This window comes from Meleagris gallopavo, chromosome 2, assembly GCF_905368555.1.
Source record: "Meleagris gallopavo chromosome 2, MGAL_WU_HG_1.1, whole genome shotgun sequence".
In the NCBI taxonomy this organism is placed as follows: domain Eukaryota; kingdom Metazoa; phylum Chordata; class Aves; order Galliformes; family Phasianidae; genus Meleagris; species Meleagris gallopavo.
In genome coordinates, this window is record NC_139405.1 from 57,868,597 (window position 1) to 57,888,044 (window position 19,448).

The 19,448-nt window shown below is 37.5% G+C and overlaps 1 protein-coding gene across 1 annotated transcript in view; it reads left to right on the forward strand.

The window, feature by feature from the left end:
• PTPRK (protein tyrosine phosphatase receptor type K) overlaps nt 1-19,448 on the forward strand; it is a 391,871-nt gene that overhangs the window by 79,040 nt on the left and 293,383 nt on the right. Inside the window, exon 2 of the mRNA XM_085217336.1 lies at nt 7,721-7,843. Coding sequence (XP_085073462.1) covers nt 7,721-7,843 — 123 coding nt within the window. The remainder of the gene's footprint in view (nt 1-7,720; nt 7,844-19,448) is intronic.

The window sequence follows — 19,448 nt, forward strand, 5'->3', positions numbered from 1 at the left end:
ATGTTCAAATTAAGAGGGTGATTAAAACATACTGATAATAGAAACAAAGCTAGAAAATCGTAAAAGATGTTTGCGAGTAATTGAGTTTCCTGGGTTGTCATTGCTCTTAAATGTAATCAGTCATGTTTTGTGTAATGAAATAAGATACTGTTGCGGAGAAGATAAATATTGTGAGCACTTGGTCTGACTTCTTTCTGTAGTGAAGGAGATCTTCTCATTTTCTTCAAGAGCTACTGTTTTCATTGTAGTTTTTTTTCATTAAATAACTTATCTGACATTTTATATTTTTACATGCCATAGGTTAATTAGGGTTATTTCAGCTGTGTTTCAGTAGGTGATGCTGAGCATGAGCATTTAAACGTAAGCCCTTAATGCTTATTCTCAAATTGCTAAATAGTGATTCCTAGTATATTCCTAACAGGTATATGAATATTCAGCATTTGGCATGCTTTAGAACAACTGTAATAGCAGTAAGGTATTGCCTTGAGAATATGATAACTTCCAGTGTGTTTTATGATAGAAACAGGTAGATGAGTGAATATTTTTTTTTTAAAGCAATACCTGCTCCTGTATATATGACTGACGAGCAACCTGTTGCAGTGCCTCTTTTCTCTTCAAGCACTGAATTCACCAATGTCAGCAAAAAATTAAATTTTCACAGGACTTTTATCTGGCATGCCAGATAAACATAATTTTCTACTGAGTCCTTACCATGGAGCTATCTATTTCAATAGATTCAGAGCTAGTCATTAGGCTTTTACAGCAGGTGGTAGAGAAAAATAAAAGCATGCTATTGAATAAAAGGAGCATTTTGTTCCAACTAGTCATTTGAACTGTATGAGAAAAAAGTATTTCATTTCTGGTATGACACCTTCATACATGAATCTCAAAGAAACTATTGGTAACAGAGCCATGTGTAAAGTAAAAGCTGTGATGAGAAAATCTTGTTGTGTGCCTGTAGTACTGCTATTTTTTCATACTGGATTTTTTTTTCCATTTTCTCTTAGTCATCTGCTTGGTTTTGGCAGATGAACCCCTGGCATTATAACTAGCCCTTTAAAACTGGAATGTGACATTTTAGATGTTACTAGTAGGTTTTGCATAACACCAGAAATAGTCATGTGCATTAACAGATTAATTAATTACAGATTACTCAGAAGTAAACTGTAAACTTGGGTTCTTTCAGTTGCTGTTCTATACGTGTCATTCTGTGGCAGAAAAAATCCTTTGTAATGCTGATAGGTAGTGATCACTAATTAAAAAAAAGTACAACGTAAAATAAAAATCCGTTAGCTTTAGAAACCAAATCAGGTACACTGATTTCCCATCTCTTTATCTCAATGCCACAACTAGAAGGTACGGCTGTCTTTCATGGCTTTATGACTAGTTTCTGAAACTTAGTGCCAGGTTTAGCAAGTATGTACTTGAGACTTCTAGTGCTTCAATGCTGTTACTGTAGTAGACTTCAAAGTTCCTATTGTTATATATAATATATCCTTAAAAAAAGAAAAAAATTCTCTAAATGGGATGACTTAAGACAAAAAAAATATTTTCTTAAATATATTCTTTGTTGGATTAGAAATGTTAAGGCCAGACATACACTCCCTCCTCCTACTCTCAGTTCTTAAAGATCTTTTTTTTTTTTTTTTTAAAGATGGTATGAAGTATGGCCAGTAAATATTGTTATTCTTCATCAGCTAGTCTTGTTCATATAATTTGAACGTTTTGGATGGAGATATATATAATCTCCAATATATAATATATATATATATTTGTATGGCTTCTCTGAGTATGTTTTAAAGGGTAGTGGAGTTGTTAATGCCTAATTAAATACGAAAACTGGCATACAGAATTTTAAGGTGGTATGTGGGAGTAGTTTTGTTCATCCAGAAGTCATTAGATCTCCACTATATTAATCTTATAGTGGTGTTTCTAATAACTTTTACAGATAAATTAAATTTCTTGCAGTTTTAATGTACAAGTCATGTGCAGCTGACTGTTTCTGTTCTAAACAGTAGAAGTTATGTGACCTGTAAGGACTATAGTGACAACACTTGATTTGTTAAAGACAATTATTTCAAAGTCTGAATCACTTTTCTGACATCACCTGGTGACTTGGAAGGCCACAGGAGAGTTGTACCAGAGATCCATTTATTTACGGGAGTTACTGACACATTCTTGTCTTAGTCTTTTTCCTGATGAGGAAAAAAATGATTTGACTCGTCTTTTCTGGGCTGATATGAAAAGGTATAGGAGAAATCAGAATTGGAGCAGTGCCAGCACTAAGGATTGCTTCTAAAGAAATATTTCAGTAATACTTAAATGTTTTAAGTTTGTCTTTAAAATCAAGTGTCTTTAAATATTTTTAAAGATGATGTTTAAACCTGAATAATATGATTTATAGTAAATTTAAGTTAATCTTAGGGATTTTAAGGTTAAATTTAGTTTAATCTTAATGACCTTGTTATTTAGTGGAGCTTCACTTCTTCTAGAATTTAGCATGAGATATTCATCTTTCTTTTTTTTTTTTCCCCTATAATGAACATTAAAGATTCATTATCTTTTATAAATGAGAATGGGCATGTGGTCAGGAAATTTTTATTCCTGGCTGGCATGATTTATCACCTCTGTTTTTGAAGGATGTTGGCAAGGAAAATGTGAGAGTTCTAGGTATATGTTTAACTTCAAGTTCATGACATAATGAAGGTTAGAGGAAAAAGTGATGGGAATGGTGAATTGTTGGCTTGCTTTGCCTCTGTGGAATGTAAACATTTCACAAATACCTCATCAAAAACTTAACAAATTAAGTTAATCTAACATAATGTCATGGTTTTATAGTTTTCTCATCCATAGATCCGAGTTTGACAATATAGCCACCCACATTTAACATTTCTTCTGTTTTCCATGCTTCTGGTTCTATCAGTGCTGTTGACTGACTGTGTCTCTGCTGGACTGCTTGATTTTCGTTATGCTGAATTCATTGTTGGTGCCACTACTGTGATTGGAAGTGCAGCAGTCATGGCCTCTGCTTCTCTGGGGCCTAGTCTGTGGCTGCCCTTCAGAAAGCCTGTCTGGCCTTTCTGGACCATGCCCACAGCTAATAGCATCATTGTTTATGGGAGGAGCTGCTACCTGCTTTCATGCCTCCCCAAGCCCATGCCAAGCTGTTGAAATAGGACCAATCATTTGTATTGCTTTGAATCCCGTGCTTCCTTTTCCTTCAGCATGATGTTAGAATTGCAAATCTGGATTTAGGCACTGCAAGCTCCAAGGGTGTTTGAATGTCAGTGCTGTGTACTTCCTGCTGGGATATTGAGCAGGGGTACACAAATCAATGTTTGCAGCGTGCTGCGTGTGCTGATAGGTATGCACACATTTCAGTAGCAGGGTAGTGTTGGAGATAAATTGCAGCTACGTCAGCTGTAGCTAAAAGAAGGTGGTGGTGATATGTAACTGGAAAGTGGTTGGTAGTGTAGTAACTTTTTATTGCGTTTTAGGGGAAGTTGCAGTTGTCTGAGCTGAAGATTTCTAGCTTGTCACTGGGAGAATATCAGCAGACTGCAGAACGTTGAGCAGGAGATATTAGTGTGCATTTGATTTCAGCTGCTGATCCTCATTGGAAGGTACTGAACGTTCATCAAGTTGATCTGCTTTGTGGTGTGAAAAGTGCTGGTACACTATTGTGAATAGTGGCTCAAGAGGTGAGTTAGGGTGCTAAGAAATCCTGGTCTATGGAGTATTTCTGTCAGATGTGGTTTTAAGTTTGAGTGGTTAAAGATAGATTTTAAACGTATGTTGTGAACAGAGTATATTATTACTACAGGTTTCATCCACCCATCATTTCTTCTCCTTGTGATTTCCATGCAACATGTTCCATGTACTTTGTTGCTTAATACCAAGGGTTGCTCAAATAGGGTGCAGGAAATGGGGCAGTTAAAACAGAGGAGATCTGAAAGTGATTTAAGTAATAAGAAATAATGTGCAAATGTTTAAAATGCCTCGCCGTGTTATGCTGAATAAATAGCTACAGCAGTGGCTTTTATTTGACATTTGTAGGTAAGTGAAGTTTGTTGGTAAGAGGAGGAGATGTACCCCCAAGAGGGAAAGCCACTGGTTTAGGCAGTTGTTATACAGGGTGCATTTTGCAGCTGGTCAGTAATCCATCTTGATAAACTTTGTTGGTGTGGATGCAATAAATGAACACTTGTTTTGTTGGTATAGCAGTGGTATGCTGCACATGAGGAGCTTCCCATTGCTTGCTGCCTAAAAACAGGCTCATTGTTATTGCTAATCAGAGTCCTGATAACTAAAATTAATAGTGGGCACAAAGATGAGCAATTAAGAACATTCATCTTCCAAATGAGTCTACAAGATTCATTGGTAGTTTAAATTTATATACTGAGGGCACTTAAACCATTAAAAAGGGTAATGGGTGCCCTGCAGGCATGTGCTTCAAAGCCATAAGTCATTTTGGTGCTGGGGTGGCAGACAGTGATAACTTCCCTTTAAGGGAAACTACTATTCATTTATCAATTAAATGCCAAAGGAAATGTACATTTTTTGCTGTAGAGTGATCATGGCACTGTATTGTAAGTTAAATCAAAGAACAAGATTTATATTCTAAATCTTTCTGGCTTTATCATGACAGATGTTAATTAGAAAAGTCTCTTGGTGATAATAGGGCATTGGAGTTGGAACTTTTAAAGGCATAAATGTTACTCTGCATAAATATTTCTCCTTTTGCACTTGGCACTGACGGTGACACTGATGTAGTAATCAACCTAAAATGGAAAGTGACATGCGGGTTCGGTTTTTGTTGTTGTGCTTATGTTGTCACAGTGTAACATTTGAGAAAGTTTTGCTGAAATGAAGCTGAACTTTAAGCTGTAAAGTTTCATGATACAGGGTATTAGCAGGAATTTTTCTACAACACGGAGATTTCTTTCCCCTCCTGGTGTCCTTAAGCACCCAGTACATTGGTTAACAAGCGGGCAAAGGGGTGTCCTCAGTGATTTTGGAGGGAGGAGTAGAATTAGCTAAACCTTAGGCTGTTTTGTCATTTTGAATATATGACACGTTCTGAATGAATTTCAGAACTGTGGGAATTGAAATTCACTCTCAGTGAAGATGAAATATAATCTCATTTTGGAACATGATCAGGATTTGTTGATGAAATTTAGTATAATGCAAATCCCTTGAGACGATCACTTTGATTTTGCAAACTCTGTGCCCCTCATATGAAAGTTAAATACTCCTCTGTGATTAGGTAAAAAATATTTTAACCTCAATTTGATGAAATGCATGCCCAGTTCTCTCCTTGTTTTCTGGCCAGTCCTTGTTCCAAGCTGTTGGTGTGTTGTACAGAAGGCAGCAATGACTATAGCTCCTAACTGTCATCCTCCCCGTATCCCATCTGCATCATGTTTTCTTCTGGGCTGTAATGTGGGCTGAGAGCATTTACCAGGAGTGCAGGTGCCTCATCTTACTGTGAAACTGGTATTTACCATAATGTTTTATTGTTTGTTCTTGAGAGCTATAGTATTTGTCCCATATTTTGTTTTAAAGTCAAGTGAGCTATGAAATAAGAAATACTCTGTTATTTTTAAGGTGTATCTTCTGGTTTAAGCCAGAAGAAGGAGCAAATTTTGTTGCAACAATAGCTGTTAATGGGATTGATATAACCAACTGCTGAGCACAGGGAGGAGAGGATGCATGAAATTTCTCCTCAGATTTCTGGATGTTTATCCCTTGAGTTCTTAAATAAGTCTTCCTGGATTTCAAAATATTGTCTAAATAATGATAAATGTCTCTTTTCTCTTTCACTGTTTCAATCTCTTCTGCTTTTTCTGAGCAGAAGTAGTGTGCTCAAGGGCTGCTTACTGTGAATGAGAATAACAGATGCTTCAAAGTTGTATGCCTGACAGATGTAATTGTTTTTTTTTTTTTATTTACACTCCACTTTTTCTTCGACTGTGTTCTTTTGATTCCTTTGTTACTTTTGTCTCAAATGTTGATCTCTTCCTCTTATCATCACATTTTCTTCTTTTTCCCACTCCACTTAATTGCTTTCAGTAAAGAATGCAGAAAGAAAAAACTTACAGATTGAAGTAGAATGGATGTTACTGTGTTACATAAGTTTTGGGTTTTCTCTTCTCCACCTTTTGTATTCTTCCCTCCTTCTTTCTTCCCGTCACTTGTCCTCATAACTTCCTGTATGATTTCCTTCAATCATTCCTCATAATTTCAGTTGTAGAGTTTTCATACTTGTTGTTAGTGTAACTCTGAATCATAGAATCATAGAATAGCTCAGTTTGGAAAAGACCTTAAAGATCATCGAGTCCAACCATAACCTAACCATTCTACCCTAACTCTAACAACCCACTGCTAAATCATGTCCTTGAGCACTATATCCAAATGATTTCCAAACACATCCAGGGATGGTTACTCAACCACCTCCCTAGGAAGCCTATTCCAGTGCCTAACAACCTTTTCTGTAAAGAAGTTTCTCCTGATATCCAACCTAAACCTCCCCTGGTGCAACTTGAGGCCATTTCCCCTTGTTCTGTCACCTATAACCAGTGAGAAAAGACCAACCCTGCTCTCTGTAAGCACCTTTCAGATATTGGAAGAGAGCAATAAAGTCTCCCCTCAGCCTCCTCTTTCCCAGACTGAACAGCCCCAGTTCTTTCAGTCATTCCTCATTTGGCACATTCTCCAAGCCCTTCTCAAACCTTGTTGCCCTTCTTTGGTCCTGCTCCAGCACTTCAGTGTTCTTTCTGAGGTGCCCAAAACTGAACACAGTACTCGAGGTGAGGCCTCACCAATGCCAAGTCCAGGGGCAGGATGACTTCCCCAGTCCTGCTCACCACACCATTCCTGATATAAGCCAGGATGCCATTGGCCTTCTTGGCCACCTGGGCATGCTGCTCACTCATATTCAGCTGACTGTCCGTCAGTCCACCAAGGTCCCTCTCCATCCACCCACTCCTCCCTAAACCTGTAGGGTTGCTTGGGGTTGTTGTGACCAAAATGCAGGACCAGACACTTGGCCCTATTGAGACTCCTATGGTTTATCTTGGCCCATTGATCCAGGTCCCTTTGTAGTGCCCTTCTCCACTCAACACTCCCTCCCAGCTTGGTATTGTAAAGCCATTGAAAAAGTGCCTTTAATTTGCATTCTGTTATACTAGATTGATTTAATAAAACAATATTGCCAAATACATTCTGCAGTAGCTATTTCGTTTCTAGGTAACTTTAATTGTGCTGACTGCCTTTGTTTTGAGCACTGTATTTATTTACTCATAGTTGGTATTTGGACTGTTTATGCTTTCAGTCCATCAAGGTTGTTGACTTGAACTGTTACTTTTCTAGCCTAATGTGTTGCTTTGTTTTTGCCCTGCTCTGAACAGCCTGTTGCTCTCTGTCCTGAGGACACTGAGCCTGTTTCACTTGGGCTCAGCCTGTGATTTCCTGTTGTGATGGGAGATGCTCTTGGGGAAAATAGTCTGCATGAAGCAGAGATGTCTTACAAAGAGAGGAACGTTGATCAATGAGCTGCTTGCGGATTTTAGCTATGTGCAGACAACTTTGAGAGTTGTGCTACTAGATGTGTGGGCTCCTTAGTTGTGCACCCAGGGCTAATGCCTGGGCAAAAATCTTGGAGGATCTCTACTTCTAAATAAGTATAGCATTTATAACTAACAACATCTTTCTTCCCTAGGGGGATGTACCTTCGATGATGGTCCAGGGCCCTGTGACTACCATCAAGATTTGTATGATGACTTCGACTGGGTACATGTCAGTGCTCAAGAGCCTCACTATTTGCCACCTGAGATGCCTCAAGGTGAGAAATCACATGGATACTTGACAGAATAGGCTTCTATATTTAAAAACATCAGATTTCACTGAATATGGCCTTAAGGCTGTGCTCTATGATCTCCACTTTAAATTTGTTCCTGGTAGTAATAAGACAAAACAGAAATAACAAATATAGCAATAAATCTTGGAAACTGAGAGGCTTTCTTAGATGAAATTCCTCTTTTAAAGTGGGAGTGTGGGGTACACAGTGTGGGGGACATAGCAAAAGGAGAAAGGAAGTGAAAACTTTTTTTTTGTTCTGCATGGAATTCCAGTTGACTTGCAGTGAAATTTGTCTTAAATGACAGGTAATATATTGATTGAATAATTCAGGCATGTAATAGAACAAATGGTGGAAAAAAAAAAAGAATAAATGCAAAAACTCGTTCTGCCCTCTCTCTTCCCCCCAATCTGATCATCATCTGAAGGTAATCAGAAAAGCTTTGATTTATGGAAATATTGCTGTTGTTAATTACTATTTAGGACAGGTAATGAATAACTGAAGAGGTACAGCCTACATGACCTTGTCTGTTCACCTTTGATGAACAGCTTAATCGGTGCTTCCCTGATAGCATGATATGCTGAGAAAATGAAAGCATTTGAAATTCAGCTACATTTTCCAATTAATAGTACATTAAGTAATTAATCATGCAGAGGAGGAAAAAAGGTCATGGCTATTTTATTTGTATCTAAAAGGTTTTGTGAAGTGGGGTATGTGTGGAGGAGGAGTGGGAAATGTTGCCACACAGGCGTGACTTAACCACTTAATCATTTCTTTCCTTCTTTTAATGTATTCTTTTGGATTATTAATAGATGTTAGTGTATATATAATTTTGCTTTTTAACTACTTAGTATCTGGATTTCCCATACTGTGCCTGTTACCATGACCCATGTGTTACTTAAGAGGTTAATGGATTAACCAAGCTCCATTTTACAACTAATGGACTGTTTGATGGTCCAGGTTGGTGTAAACTTAAGCCTTGAAGCATCAGTGTTCCTGATGCTGTTAGACCTGTATTAACAAATTCAAAATAATATCTCCCTTAAGCAGGGAGAAACTAGTAACTTTCCAGTTTACATTTTTCAGAGCACTCTGTTAAGATGATGTGGGTATTTTAATTGCAGTGCATTTTGTAAAAAATATAAATCTGGTATTCTCAGACTTCAGGTACATCCTGTATGGGAAGAACAGGAATTTGAGGAATTTTATCTTGAATAAATCTAAATGACAAGATAGTTTCTTCTTGCATCTCCCTAACACCATACCTATCATCTTTAGACAGGCTTCAGAGAGAAGTGACACAGTGCTCTCTGAATTTGGGAACTGATTTCTGTTTAGTTCTGCTACAGAACCATTTCCTATGAATGTAACATGCAGATTCTTCTGGAGGAAGGTTTCTTTTACAACTATGTGTGAAATTGTGGCTATTTGATTTAAAAAAAAAAAAACAACAGAACAATTGGATGTTTTGGAACTGATCCAAAACAGATACAGAAGAGGCTCTGATTTTTATTAAAATTTAATACTTCTTGGATCGCTGCTTAAAAATTGTAATGCTTTGTAGTTGAGATCCAGACTACAAGTGAGTCTCATCTGATTACGTTGTGCAGAAGTTCAGTCTTTGGACAGAAGAGTTATGCTGTGTCCCTATACTATAGTTCATTTTTGTTTGGAATAGCACATTGTCTAGACAATCTTCAATTTTACATTAAGTCTAAGAAGGTAGCACTCAAGTGTGTTGAGTTCCTTTGTTGGACTTGCGGAAAGTAGAGCAGCAGGAGGTTAGGAAGTTCGAGCAAAGACAGAAGGGAAATAACTGCATGTAATAATTTTCCATGCAGTTGTTTCTGGTTTTTGTTTTGTTTTGTATTTTGCATGGCTGACCTTGCCACTTACCTGATTACTGTTGAAATTGTAGGTTAGAAAACACCATTCATTAAACAGTTGTCCAAGTACAGAATGTTATAGTAATGATGGTACAGGTAAAATTGAACTGCTGCTGCTTTGACTTCTGCAAAATGTGTTTGTTTTTTTTGTTTGTTTGTTTGTTTTTTCCCCCAATCTTTTAGTAAAACCAGGACTCTCCTAGGGACCAGAGTAAGCCCACTCTTTTCCAGTGCAATCTGAGAATGAAAGAAGAGTTTCTCAGAGCACTGGAGAAAGAGGTGTTCAGGTAGGGACTGTTGTCCCTGCATCTCTTCTAAGTTGTGTAATTCTTCTGAGGGTCACAAAGCTCCTTAATACCCATGCTGAAGTCTTCTTCATGGTCATTCTTCATACTGTGTGGAGTCCTCGTCTCTTAGATCTCTTGGGAAACCAGTACATCTTAGCCTTGTCTTTAGCAGGAGAAATATATATTCCTTTGTCTCATAAGGTGTGCTGTTGTAATAGTGTCAGGCTCACTCAGAATCATTATAGTCATAAAACATATTCGATTTTCAAATGTCAATTTTTAATTTTCAGTAGCTTCAAAATGTCTTTCTTGAACCTGTCCTTTTTGTCTCTTTGCTTTGCTTTGTTTCTTTTTCAGTTTTTAAATGGAAAGTGGGAGAGTTTGGGGATTGAATTTTATTCTATTTCTTTTGACTTAAGGGAAAAGTTTAACTTTTCCCTTTTTGCTTTTTCCCTATTTTGCTTTGGAGAAGGATAAATAGAAAATTTCAGATCTAATTGCACATTGGAAGACTTTGAAAATGTGAAAGCATTTCATAATGGAAAGCATAGTAATCATTATTGGCAAGACAAGTGTAATTATGTCTGAGTAACTAATGCAACTTCAGATTATTATTATTATTATTTTTTGTAATGATCTACATTGCATTTCCCAAATTATCAGTGAAGGCAAAAGCCACTTCTGTTATGGGAAAAGTGCAGTATATGATGATTAATTTAGAAATAAAATGAATGTGTAGAGCAGGTGGTTGTGTACAGCTTCAAAGAAGAACTTCTAAATTGTTAGAACTGCTGCTTGCATGCCAAAAAGCTTTGGATTACCTGCTAAAACTTTGGAAAACTTCTGTTGTCTATGATATAAAATGTGTGATATAAAAGTGACTGTGCTAGATTAAGCCAAAGATTGGCTGGTTTTGAGGGAGCCTGTTAGTAGTTGCTTAAAGAAGGCTATAGAAGAGGGACAAGTGTGTGATAAGTCCTCAGCGTGTTCTCTCTGTTTCCCACTGCTTTGCGTTAAGGAATTTTCTCAAACAGAAACTCTCTGTTCCTGATGTTCTCAATGAGTTAATGTTTTTCCCTTCTCGCCTTCGCTTTACTCTCGGTGGGCTCCTATACAGCTTACAGTGGACTCCTATAACAGTGCCAGTGTTTGCTACAGATTATGAGAAGAATAATCTCTTTTTAATTGTTTTATATGCTGTTTCTGTTTGATGTGTGTTAGTGTCTTATACTTAATAGGAAGTGAGCCAAGGTGATTTCTAATCTTCTCCATGCCGTTCCATTGTAGTTGTTTTTTTTGTTCTTTAATGTTTTTACTATAAAGCATGTACCCTTCTCCAACATCATTTTTCCTAGGTTAAATAACCCAAGTCTATTTAGTTGTTCCTTTTGTAGAAACGGTTCTACAACATGAAACTTGCACTTTGTGTGAGGTGAGGTTGGTGTCCGAGTGTTGTATTTTTGTAGATGCAGTGATGAAAATGAAGTTGAAGTATCTAGCTAATTGTCTTCGAACCTCTTAGGGAGACAGGCACATTCTGTATGTTGTAATGAGTCCTTTAGAGCAGGCCTGTGTTTTCAGATGTATGAATTTTATACATTGTACAGGACAAGATAGAAATTAGAGAATGCTATTAAGATGAAATCCAATTTTGGGTATGGATTTTTTTCCACTTGTATTAGGGGACTATTCATTATGTGAGAATAACTTCATTCTGTAGAAGAAAACATAAATAATTGCACGTTCTTATGTCACTGGAGATTAGTGAGGGGGTGGTTTTATCTGTGTTAATAATATATTTACAGATGTTTCTACCCTTAGAGGTGATAGTTTATTTACCTTGTTTGGTTTGCCTGTTAAAAGCAGAATTACTCTGAGGCTATGCCGGATCAGGGCATGAGAGCCTGTAATGGCCTGCATGATGGGGAACCATTTAATGAAGGTCTTTTTCAATGTAAGGCTATTACCCTCTGGGATACAAATGCAGTTTGAAGAATGCCTAAATTATAGCTGACAACAGCAATGTCCTGAGATGGACATTTTGTTTCTGATCTTTCAGACAGATAGATAATGTGCCTGGATTGGATATATAGTAATTTTGTGAGTCATTCTTCTATAAATCCACAGTAAGTACATTAATAGTAGTGGGAAAGGTCCCTGGTTGCACTTGTTGTCTAGCGTGACTAAAGGAAAACAGATTACCTCTCTGAAGATGTGCTTCAGTATTAAATCGTTTCACAAATGAAACATTTATTTCTTTACAGTGAATAATATCGAAGGAATTAATTCTCACTTTGCAGAAATGACTTATGACCTTGCATGTTGCCCTGTTTTAAAGAACAAAATTAAATTCTGTGTTCTTTGGAAAATAAATAAATAAAAACCCAATCCTGAACAATAAAACATTGTGGATTCAGGCTTAGGCTGATGTTTTGGGCTCCCTAGTGAAAGACTGCTTGGTTAACTCAGAATGGAGACCATAGGCTATGAAGGGCAATGTGAATGACAAGTGTGTTGACAAGTAGTCTGAAGCCACACTTTCATGGTAATTGCTTTTGCATGGATTTTAGGCAGAATGTCTGTGGCTGCTCGTTTCCATATCCTGTTGTTCCCAGATGCATTCTCATGTTGTTGCATACTCCAAGTTGCACTGACATGCATGTGGTTGTGCAGCAAATTGGGTCAGAGAACAAGCATGGATTTAAAATAATAACTTGGAGGAAAAAAAAAGAATTTGGCATTTGACAGTTTATTAATCCAATTTGATGTGTGGATGTTAAAAAAAAAACAAAAACAAACAAACAAAAAAAAAAAAAACAAAAAAAAAACAGTTACTGCTCCGGTGTAGCTGATGAAAGAGGTGCGTAAGCTGGTGGTGGTGTGTATGGGCATGGAGGTTAGATAAACCTCTGGGGTGCTTGAAAGAAATACAAAAATTACACGCTTAAATTTGCGTGCAACTTTAATTTTTCTGTTTGAATTAGAGCTGAGATATTTGTTGTGATCTGGAAGGTTAGCTGTGTGCCACTGAAGTTCTGTCTTCTGCAGAACTGAAATAGCTTTTATGTCACCCGCATGACCCAAAATAAATTTCTGTGCAGGGACCAGCATGTTCATGATGTGTGTAAATGAGAGAGAAGAGCCAGAAGGTCATGAAATTTGTTATAATACAGATTTTTTTTGTGTGAACATGGCTCAGGAAGGAAAGCTGTAATGTGTAGGTCATATAGTGTAGATGAGACTTTTGGCCTTTTACTTCACTTTAACTTGGATTTTTGCCTGTAGAAATGAAACCACCAACCCACAAATAAATTTAAATTGTGTTTTTATGTATGTGTGCTCTAAAACAAATGTGAACTGGGAAGTAGTGCTTGATGAAAGCTGGGTGCTTCTGAGGCTTTTGAAAGAAGACTGCTTTTCAATTATGTATGGAACGCAGAGCCCATTCCCTACCAGCAATCCCCTGCTCTTCCTAGAAACATTAATTAACACTTTCTATTTTGCCAGTTCATCAGCTTTCCAAGTCTCCCTATTTTAGCAGACAAACTAGCAAAGTTTACTAGCCCACTGACAGCTGACTACTGACTTTAAGGTTTTGCAGCTGTATGGATTGCATTGCCAGTATAAAGGTAGTAGACAAGACAAACTATGCACAAGAGAATTTGTTTATTGATCCATGTATTGACAAAGGCAATTCAGGAAGCTAGTGGTTTGAAGTTTGGTCACTGAAAGCTTATTTGAGTCATTACATATGTGATGAATTTTAAAAGCTTGGATCTGCGTGTGGGGCTAGTAAGAATTGTTGATTGCTTCCTTTTGTATTTCTTTATGTAATGGGTAGATGTGCTTTACTTAGACTTTTTTCTTTGTAGACTCCTTGGCCCTAAAAGTTAACTGGTATTTTTTTCCTATTTAACTTGTAAGTATGTTACAGAGCTGAATCAGTTTTATGCACGTACTTTATCAGAGCATATTTGACTGCTTTTCTTACTCAGTAACCTTTATGGTTGGCTTCTTGTCTGAATTATTTTGTAAATAGCATCTTTAACAGAAAGAAACCTATCTTGTTAGTGCAATGCAATTAATGTCTACCGAAAGAACACCTGTAAACATCCTGATCCTGTTTGGCTTGCTCAGTACAGTGCATTAATCAATCTATTGACCAATTTCAAGGGTTCCCTGTTGTTCTCTAGAATATTTAGCTTGGTATAAAGTGAAGAAGAGTGCAGAAAAGGCTTAACAGATAATGTAGTGTGTAGCTGTGCTCTTTTACTTTTAGATAAACCAGTTTTTTTAATCAGGAAATTTAGACACAGAGTTAGGGAAAGAAAAGTGTTTACCTTTGAAGTTATAAGATTATATTTTGTTTCATCATAGTATTTCTTCCATGTAATATTGATTTCCAAAAAGCTCATTTGTTTTTGAGAAATTGTTATTGCTTGTATACTCTTCAAATTAGTGTATTTTACTGCTCTCACTTGTGTTTAAGAACCTGTCAGATATTTTGAGCAGAGTGTAACCAAACTCCAGTGGAACGTGTATAAAATGCTAGCCTCTGAAAAACCGTTCCTTCTTTTTTTCCTTCTTTTTTTCTTTGTGTAATATGATAAGTACATTATTTCATTTCTTTCTCTGGGTTAATTAATTAAAGTGAGCTGAAAAATAAGCTTGCTATGAGTAAGCATACAAAGAAGTAGGTTAAACTTGGCCAAATCTACCTCTACCGTGCTGGTACCAGAAGTTATACTGCCATATGCTGATGTTGTCTCAGCATTCGAAAGTATTCTTGTCCATTATGCAGCTCTTTAGCTTTGTGTCTCAGCATCACGAAGTTCATATAGCACTGGTCATCACAGCTCCAATTGGAAATGTACTGCTCCAAGTAGAAATGTATTATTGGCTTACATGCAGTAAGTTACTGCCTGGGGGAACTGTCAGTAAGAGGCATTACCTGAAGCTGCTATCTTGATAGCATTGCAAAGCGAGCACAAAAGGCGAAATGGTACTGTGCTATCCATTCAGTGTTAAGGGCAAAGAGTCTGAATAGCATGTTGTCACTTTGGAAAATGCTGCAGTTTATTTGAGGCATTTAGAGTTCAGAATGTGCAAGGCTGGAAGCCAAGGTGTGGATTCTCCCTGCTTACCTTCATAACAAGGACCAAGCCAGCCCACCTTTCAAGTGCTATGAGTACTGTGTCTGCCGGCTGTTGTGCCCTTGTCCTGCCATTGATTTCTTTTTTGATTCCTCTCTGAGCCTGACTTTTTAATTTATTTTTTTTTTTGGTGTGGAGGGGGTGGGGTGTGTTTTATTTTGTATGGGTTTTTTCTTGTTTTAAACATTTTTTTTTCACCTTCTGAAGTTAAGTTGTTTACCTGTCCTTAGGATTTTTGGGTATCTTGGAGCATAGTGAGGGGCCAACTCTGAGTTAATGTAGTTCTGTTTCTCTTACATGGCCATGCATGGCCACATTTGGCTCAGAGCATGGGCACATCTCTCTTGTTTCTGTCCACAGAACATGACATGGTGCAAGCATATCTAGTGATTTTGTTCTGTTTGTTTGGCACTGTTTGGCTGGACTCTTTCACACAAGACAAGGACAAATACTGCATGTGTACTTCTTTTGCTCCTATCTCCTGCAAGTCTTGGTGGCCTTTCTACTGCTGCTCACGTGTTTCTGGCTGCTCCTTTCTGCAGTGTTGACATTTCTGTCAATTGACCTGATCGGAAACCTTATTCCTCATTTTTCCCTCCTACTCACCTGTGTGTAATTTTTAGTAGCCTAATGAATGCCAGATTGAAGCTGTAATGTAACTGCAGGCTGCTCAGTAGGAGATGTAGAAAAAACCATATTAGTTGTATGGAAAATAAATAACTTTACTACCTATAAGAGGGAAAATAGAAATGATATGGGAACTATTTGGGGAAAGCACTGAAGTAATAACACCGTGTATGAAGAATAATAATAGCATTAAGTCAAGATGAGGTGGAAAAAAAAGTATAGTAGAATGAGTAATTTACAGTGGTTGCTAATACAGATTATTGTTAAGTAGTAATCTCCAGAAATGGGGCAGGCAGAGGGCAAGGTATTGTAGTAATTCTTTGTGGATGGGTAACTTTTCATTTGTGTCACAGGGGAGATGAAGAGTCTTGGAAGAGTAAGTGAAGCTGTGGGCTGCTTTGATTTCAGTGCAGTGCAAGAGTGTTCACAATCCCACTTTTTGTAAGGGACCTTGTACAACTGTAAATATTTATATTACCTGTGTACTGATAACCAAAGCAATGGTAACACAAACAAGAGAAGAGATAATGTCTCTAAAACCAATGACAACAAAAAACTTAAGAAGTAAATTTCAGGGAGCCACTTAATAGCCAGAAAAGAAAGAGGAGTGTTCCTCTATGTTTTTCCATGCATAGTATCTGAAATCTTCCTGTCTGCTTTAATATTGATTTCTGAGTTCTGACCATTTTGCTGCTCAGTATGTAATTTATGTTCTTTGTTGTCCTTTTGCTTCAAGTCCATGCTGATGCAGCAATCATTGGTGTTTGCTAATGGCAACTAAAGCAGCGGTAAGAATAAAAGTATATTATTCTACAGAACAGATTCTGACTGAACTGAGATTTAAACTTAAGAAAAAAGTCATGGTGAACAAATGAGGCAATTGTTTGGGAAACATTGAGATTTTTTTATTTGGGCGCATCACAGAATCACAGAATTGTAGGGGCTGGAAGGGACCACAGAGATCAAGTCCAACCCCCCTGCAAAGCAGGCCCCCTACAGCAGGCTGCACAGGTAGGTGTCCAGGTGGGTCTTGAATATCTCCAGAGAAGGAGAATCCACAACCTCTACAGGCAGCCTGTTCCAGTGCTCTGTCATCCTCACTGTGAGGAAGTTAAGTTCTAAGTTTCTATCATTACTTGTACAGATACATGTTCAAATTGCTGTTTTCAGGATCAGTATGTGTGGACTAAAGCTTGTTTTTCCTTTCAGAGGGAGGGGCATCCTGGCTGGCACTTTTTTGTTTCATTTCCCAGCATTCTATATAGATACGTTGAAAAGGCAAGTCCTTTGAGTTGGGGGTCACACTAATATCACTTTCTGGTATGTGTACTGTGAAAAGGCAGTTGCTTTAGTGGATTTATTAGAAAAGGGGCAGGTCTGTGCGCATATGTGAGGTATGGAAACAGATGCAGTTGTTGCTTTGTTTTGTGAGTGAAGTTTGTGTTTACTTCTGGATGTTTTTTGGATGATGTTGCTGTCTCAAAGTGATATTCGAAGTTCTTTTCCTTTCTTCCAATCTCCCTCAGAACCTGACAGTGTAATCTCATTTAAAATTGTTTTAGTATTGATTTTATGGTAGTATTCAGGAATTAAATTCATGAAAAACATGAAAGCACTACGACAAGAAAAAACTAAACAGTCTTTTAAAATGCAGAGCAACTTTTTGTTCCAAAATGTGTTGCTTCCGTCTAGAGATGGGTGGATTGTAGTCAGATTTAACCTTTAGTTAAACCTAGCAAGTAAGGAAACTTGAATTAAATCATGTGTTTTTCCTTCGATTTGCATTTTACATTGTTAGTGTCTATTTTCAAAAGTAAAAAAAAAAAAAAAAAAAAAAAGAAGCACACTTTTCTAGGTACACTTGCAAAACATAGTGCAGGGCTGTCAGAAGTATACCAGCTAACTTCATATTTCTGAGTAGTAGAGGAGGCTCAGCTTTCCACTTGTCACCAAGCTGGCAGTGGGACAGTGTGGCACATCGTTGGGAGGATGTGCTTATTTTTGTAAATTTAATATGTTGTGTGGAAAGTGTATGCATCAAAATGCTGATTAGCAAGGGATTTTTGAGTACTTTGTCACTACTTCAGTATCTTATGGTTAAAAAAAAAAAAAGAACAAAAACAAACGAAAACTTCCTCTTCCTTTGTCTTTCTGAAAGAAGTAGTTATCAGTATGTAACAGCTATTTACTGTACCTTGGATCAAACCTTTTTTTAACTCCCTTGATGAAGAGAATGTAGCTGTGTATAAACACAAATCAGACACGCTGTACTATTTTAGAGAAAGTCAACAAACAATATGAACTAAGCATTTCTGTCATGCTCTTGGATTCTCTTAACTAATTCCCATGAATGATGGATCAGCAAGCTCAACACATTCATGCAGAAGAAACTGTTCTTCTCATTAATTTTTCTTCTGTCTGCTATTCCAGCCTTTACATTCTATCCACCCACACCTCCCACTGTGCATGTGTTAGTGATAAACTTACGGATTACTTTGATATCTCTGAACTCATGGACTTTGGTAAAAGAGATAGAAATGTACAACAGAGTAAAATCTGCAATTCCAGATGTGAGTGCCCTTGTGCAGGTACTAGATGGCTTTGCCTGGGCAATTTGTATCTGTTTGTTGTTGTTGTTTGCTTGTTTTTTTGTTTTGGTGACTTAAGAGCAGGGTACTTTGGCTTTGGGCTTTGTGGGTGGGCTCTTGTGACTTTCCTTCTTACTGGCAGTATCAGCTCTGCTTTCTAATTAGGCTACAGGCTACAGTTGCAGGTAGACTTAAAGCTGATATAGGCTTCCAATTAGGCTGCAGCTTCACAGGTTGCAGCGAGACACCTCACTGTTGCTAAAAAGAGATTATTTTGCTTCTCTTTACTCCCTTTCTTTCCCACCTTCATGCTTCAGCTAGCTTCTCTAGCTAACTTTACTCATCAGAGCTTACTGAGAGCTGATGTAACTCATTATCCCAGAGAAAATGTTGCTGTTGTTTTCCTGGATTCAGCTGGCTTTGTGAATTAAGTTGACTCATGGAAAGGTCTGACTAGCATCAGAGCCAGAAGCATTAGAGAATGATGGAGCTAGAAGGAGGAGTTGCATAAAAATGAGAGGCTGGCAGGGTGTTTAGGTCATCCCACCTGTTTGTGAGCAGCAGTTTGTCTTTCTTGATTAATGCCATCTAATTTCTACTCTGTCAGCCCCAAGTTTTTCATTGTATGGTCCTGCCAAATGCCCTTGGTTGGATCCTGTGTGAAATCAAGAAGTGAGTCCATTCATGTCAGTAATCATACAATGGGTATATGGGTTCATGCATAAGTCCCCTCCCAAGATGTGGAGAAACTCTTAAGTACCGTCTTTGTAGATTTCTCTCAGGTATGTAATCCAAAAAGTTCTCAATTGTGTTGTAAACATTTTGTTGTGATATGTTCGTGTTTATTAAATGGATTTGGAACATGATGGTATCATCAGTTAAATAGTGATGGCTACCTGGAAGCAAGTGACTATACGAAGAAAACTGCTGAGTCTGGCAAATGCAGCCTACTCAATAAAAAGTCCTGTATACGATAGCTTAAAGGAATAATCATCCCATGTGTGCCGGGAACTTTTTATACATAAAAGCAGATGATTCCCTCAAGAATA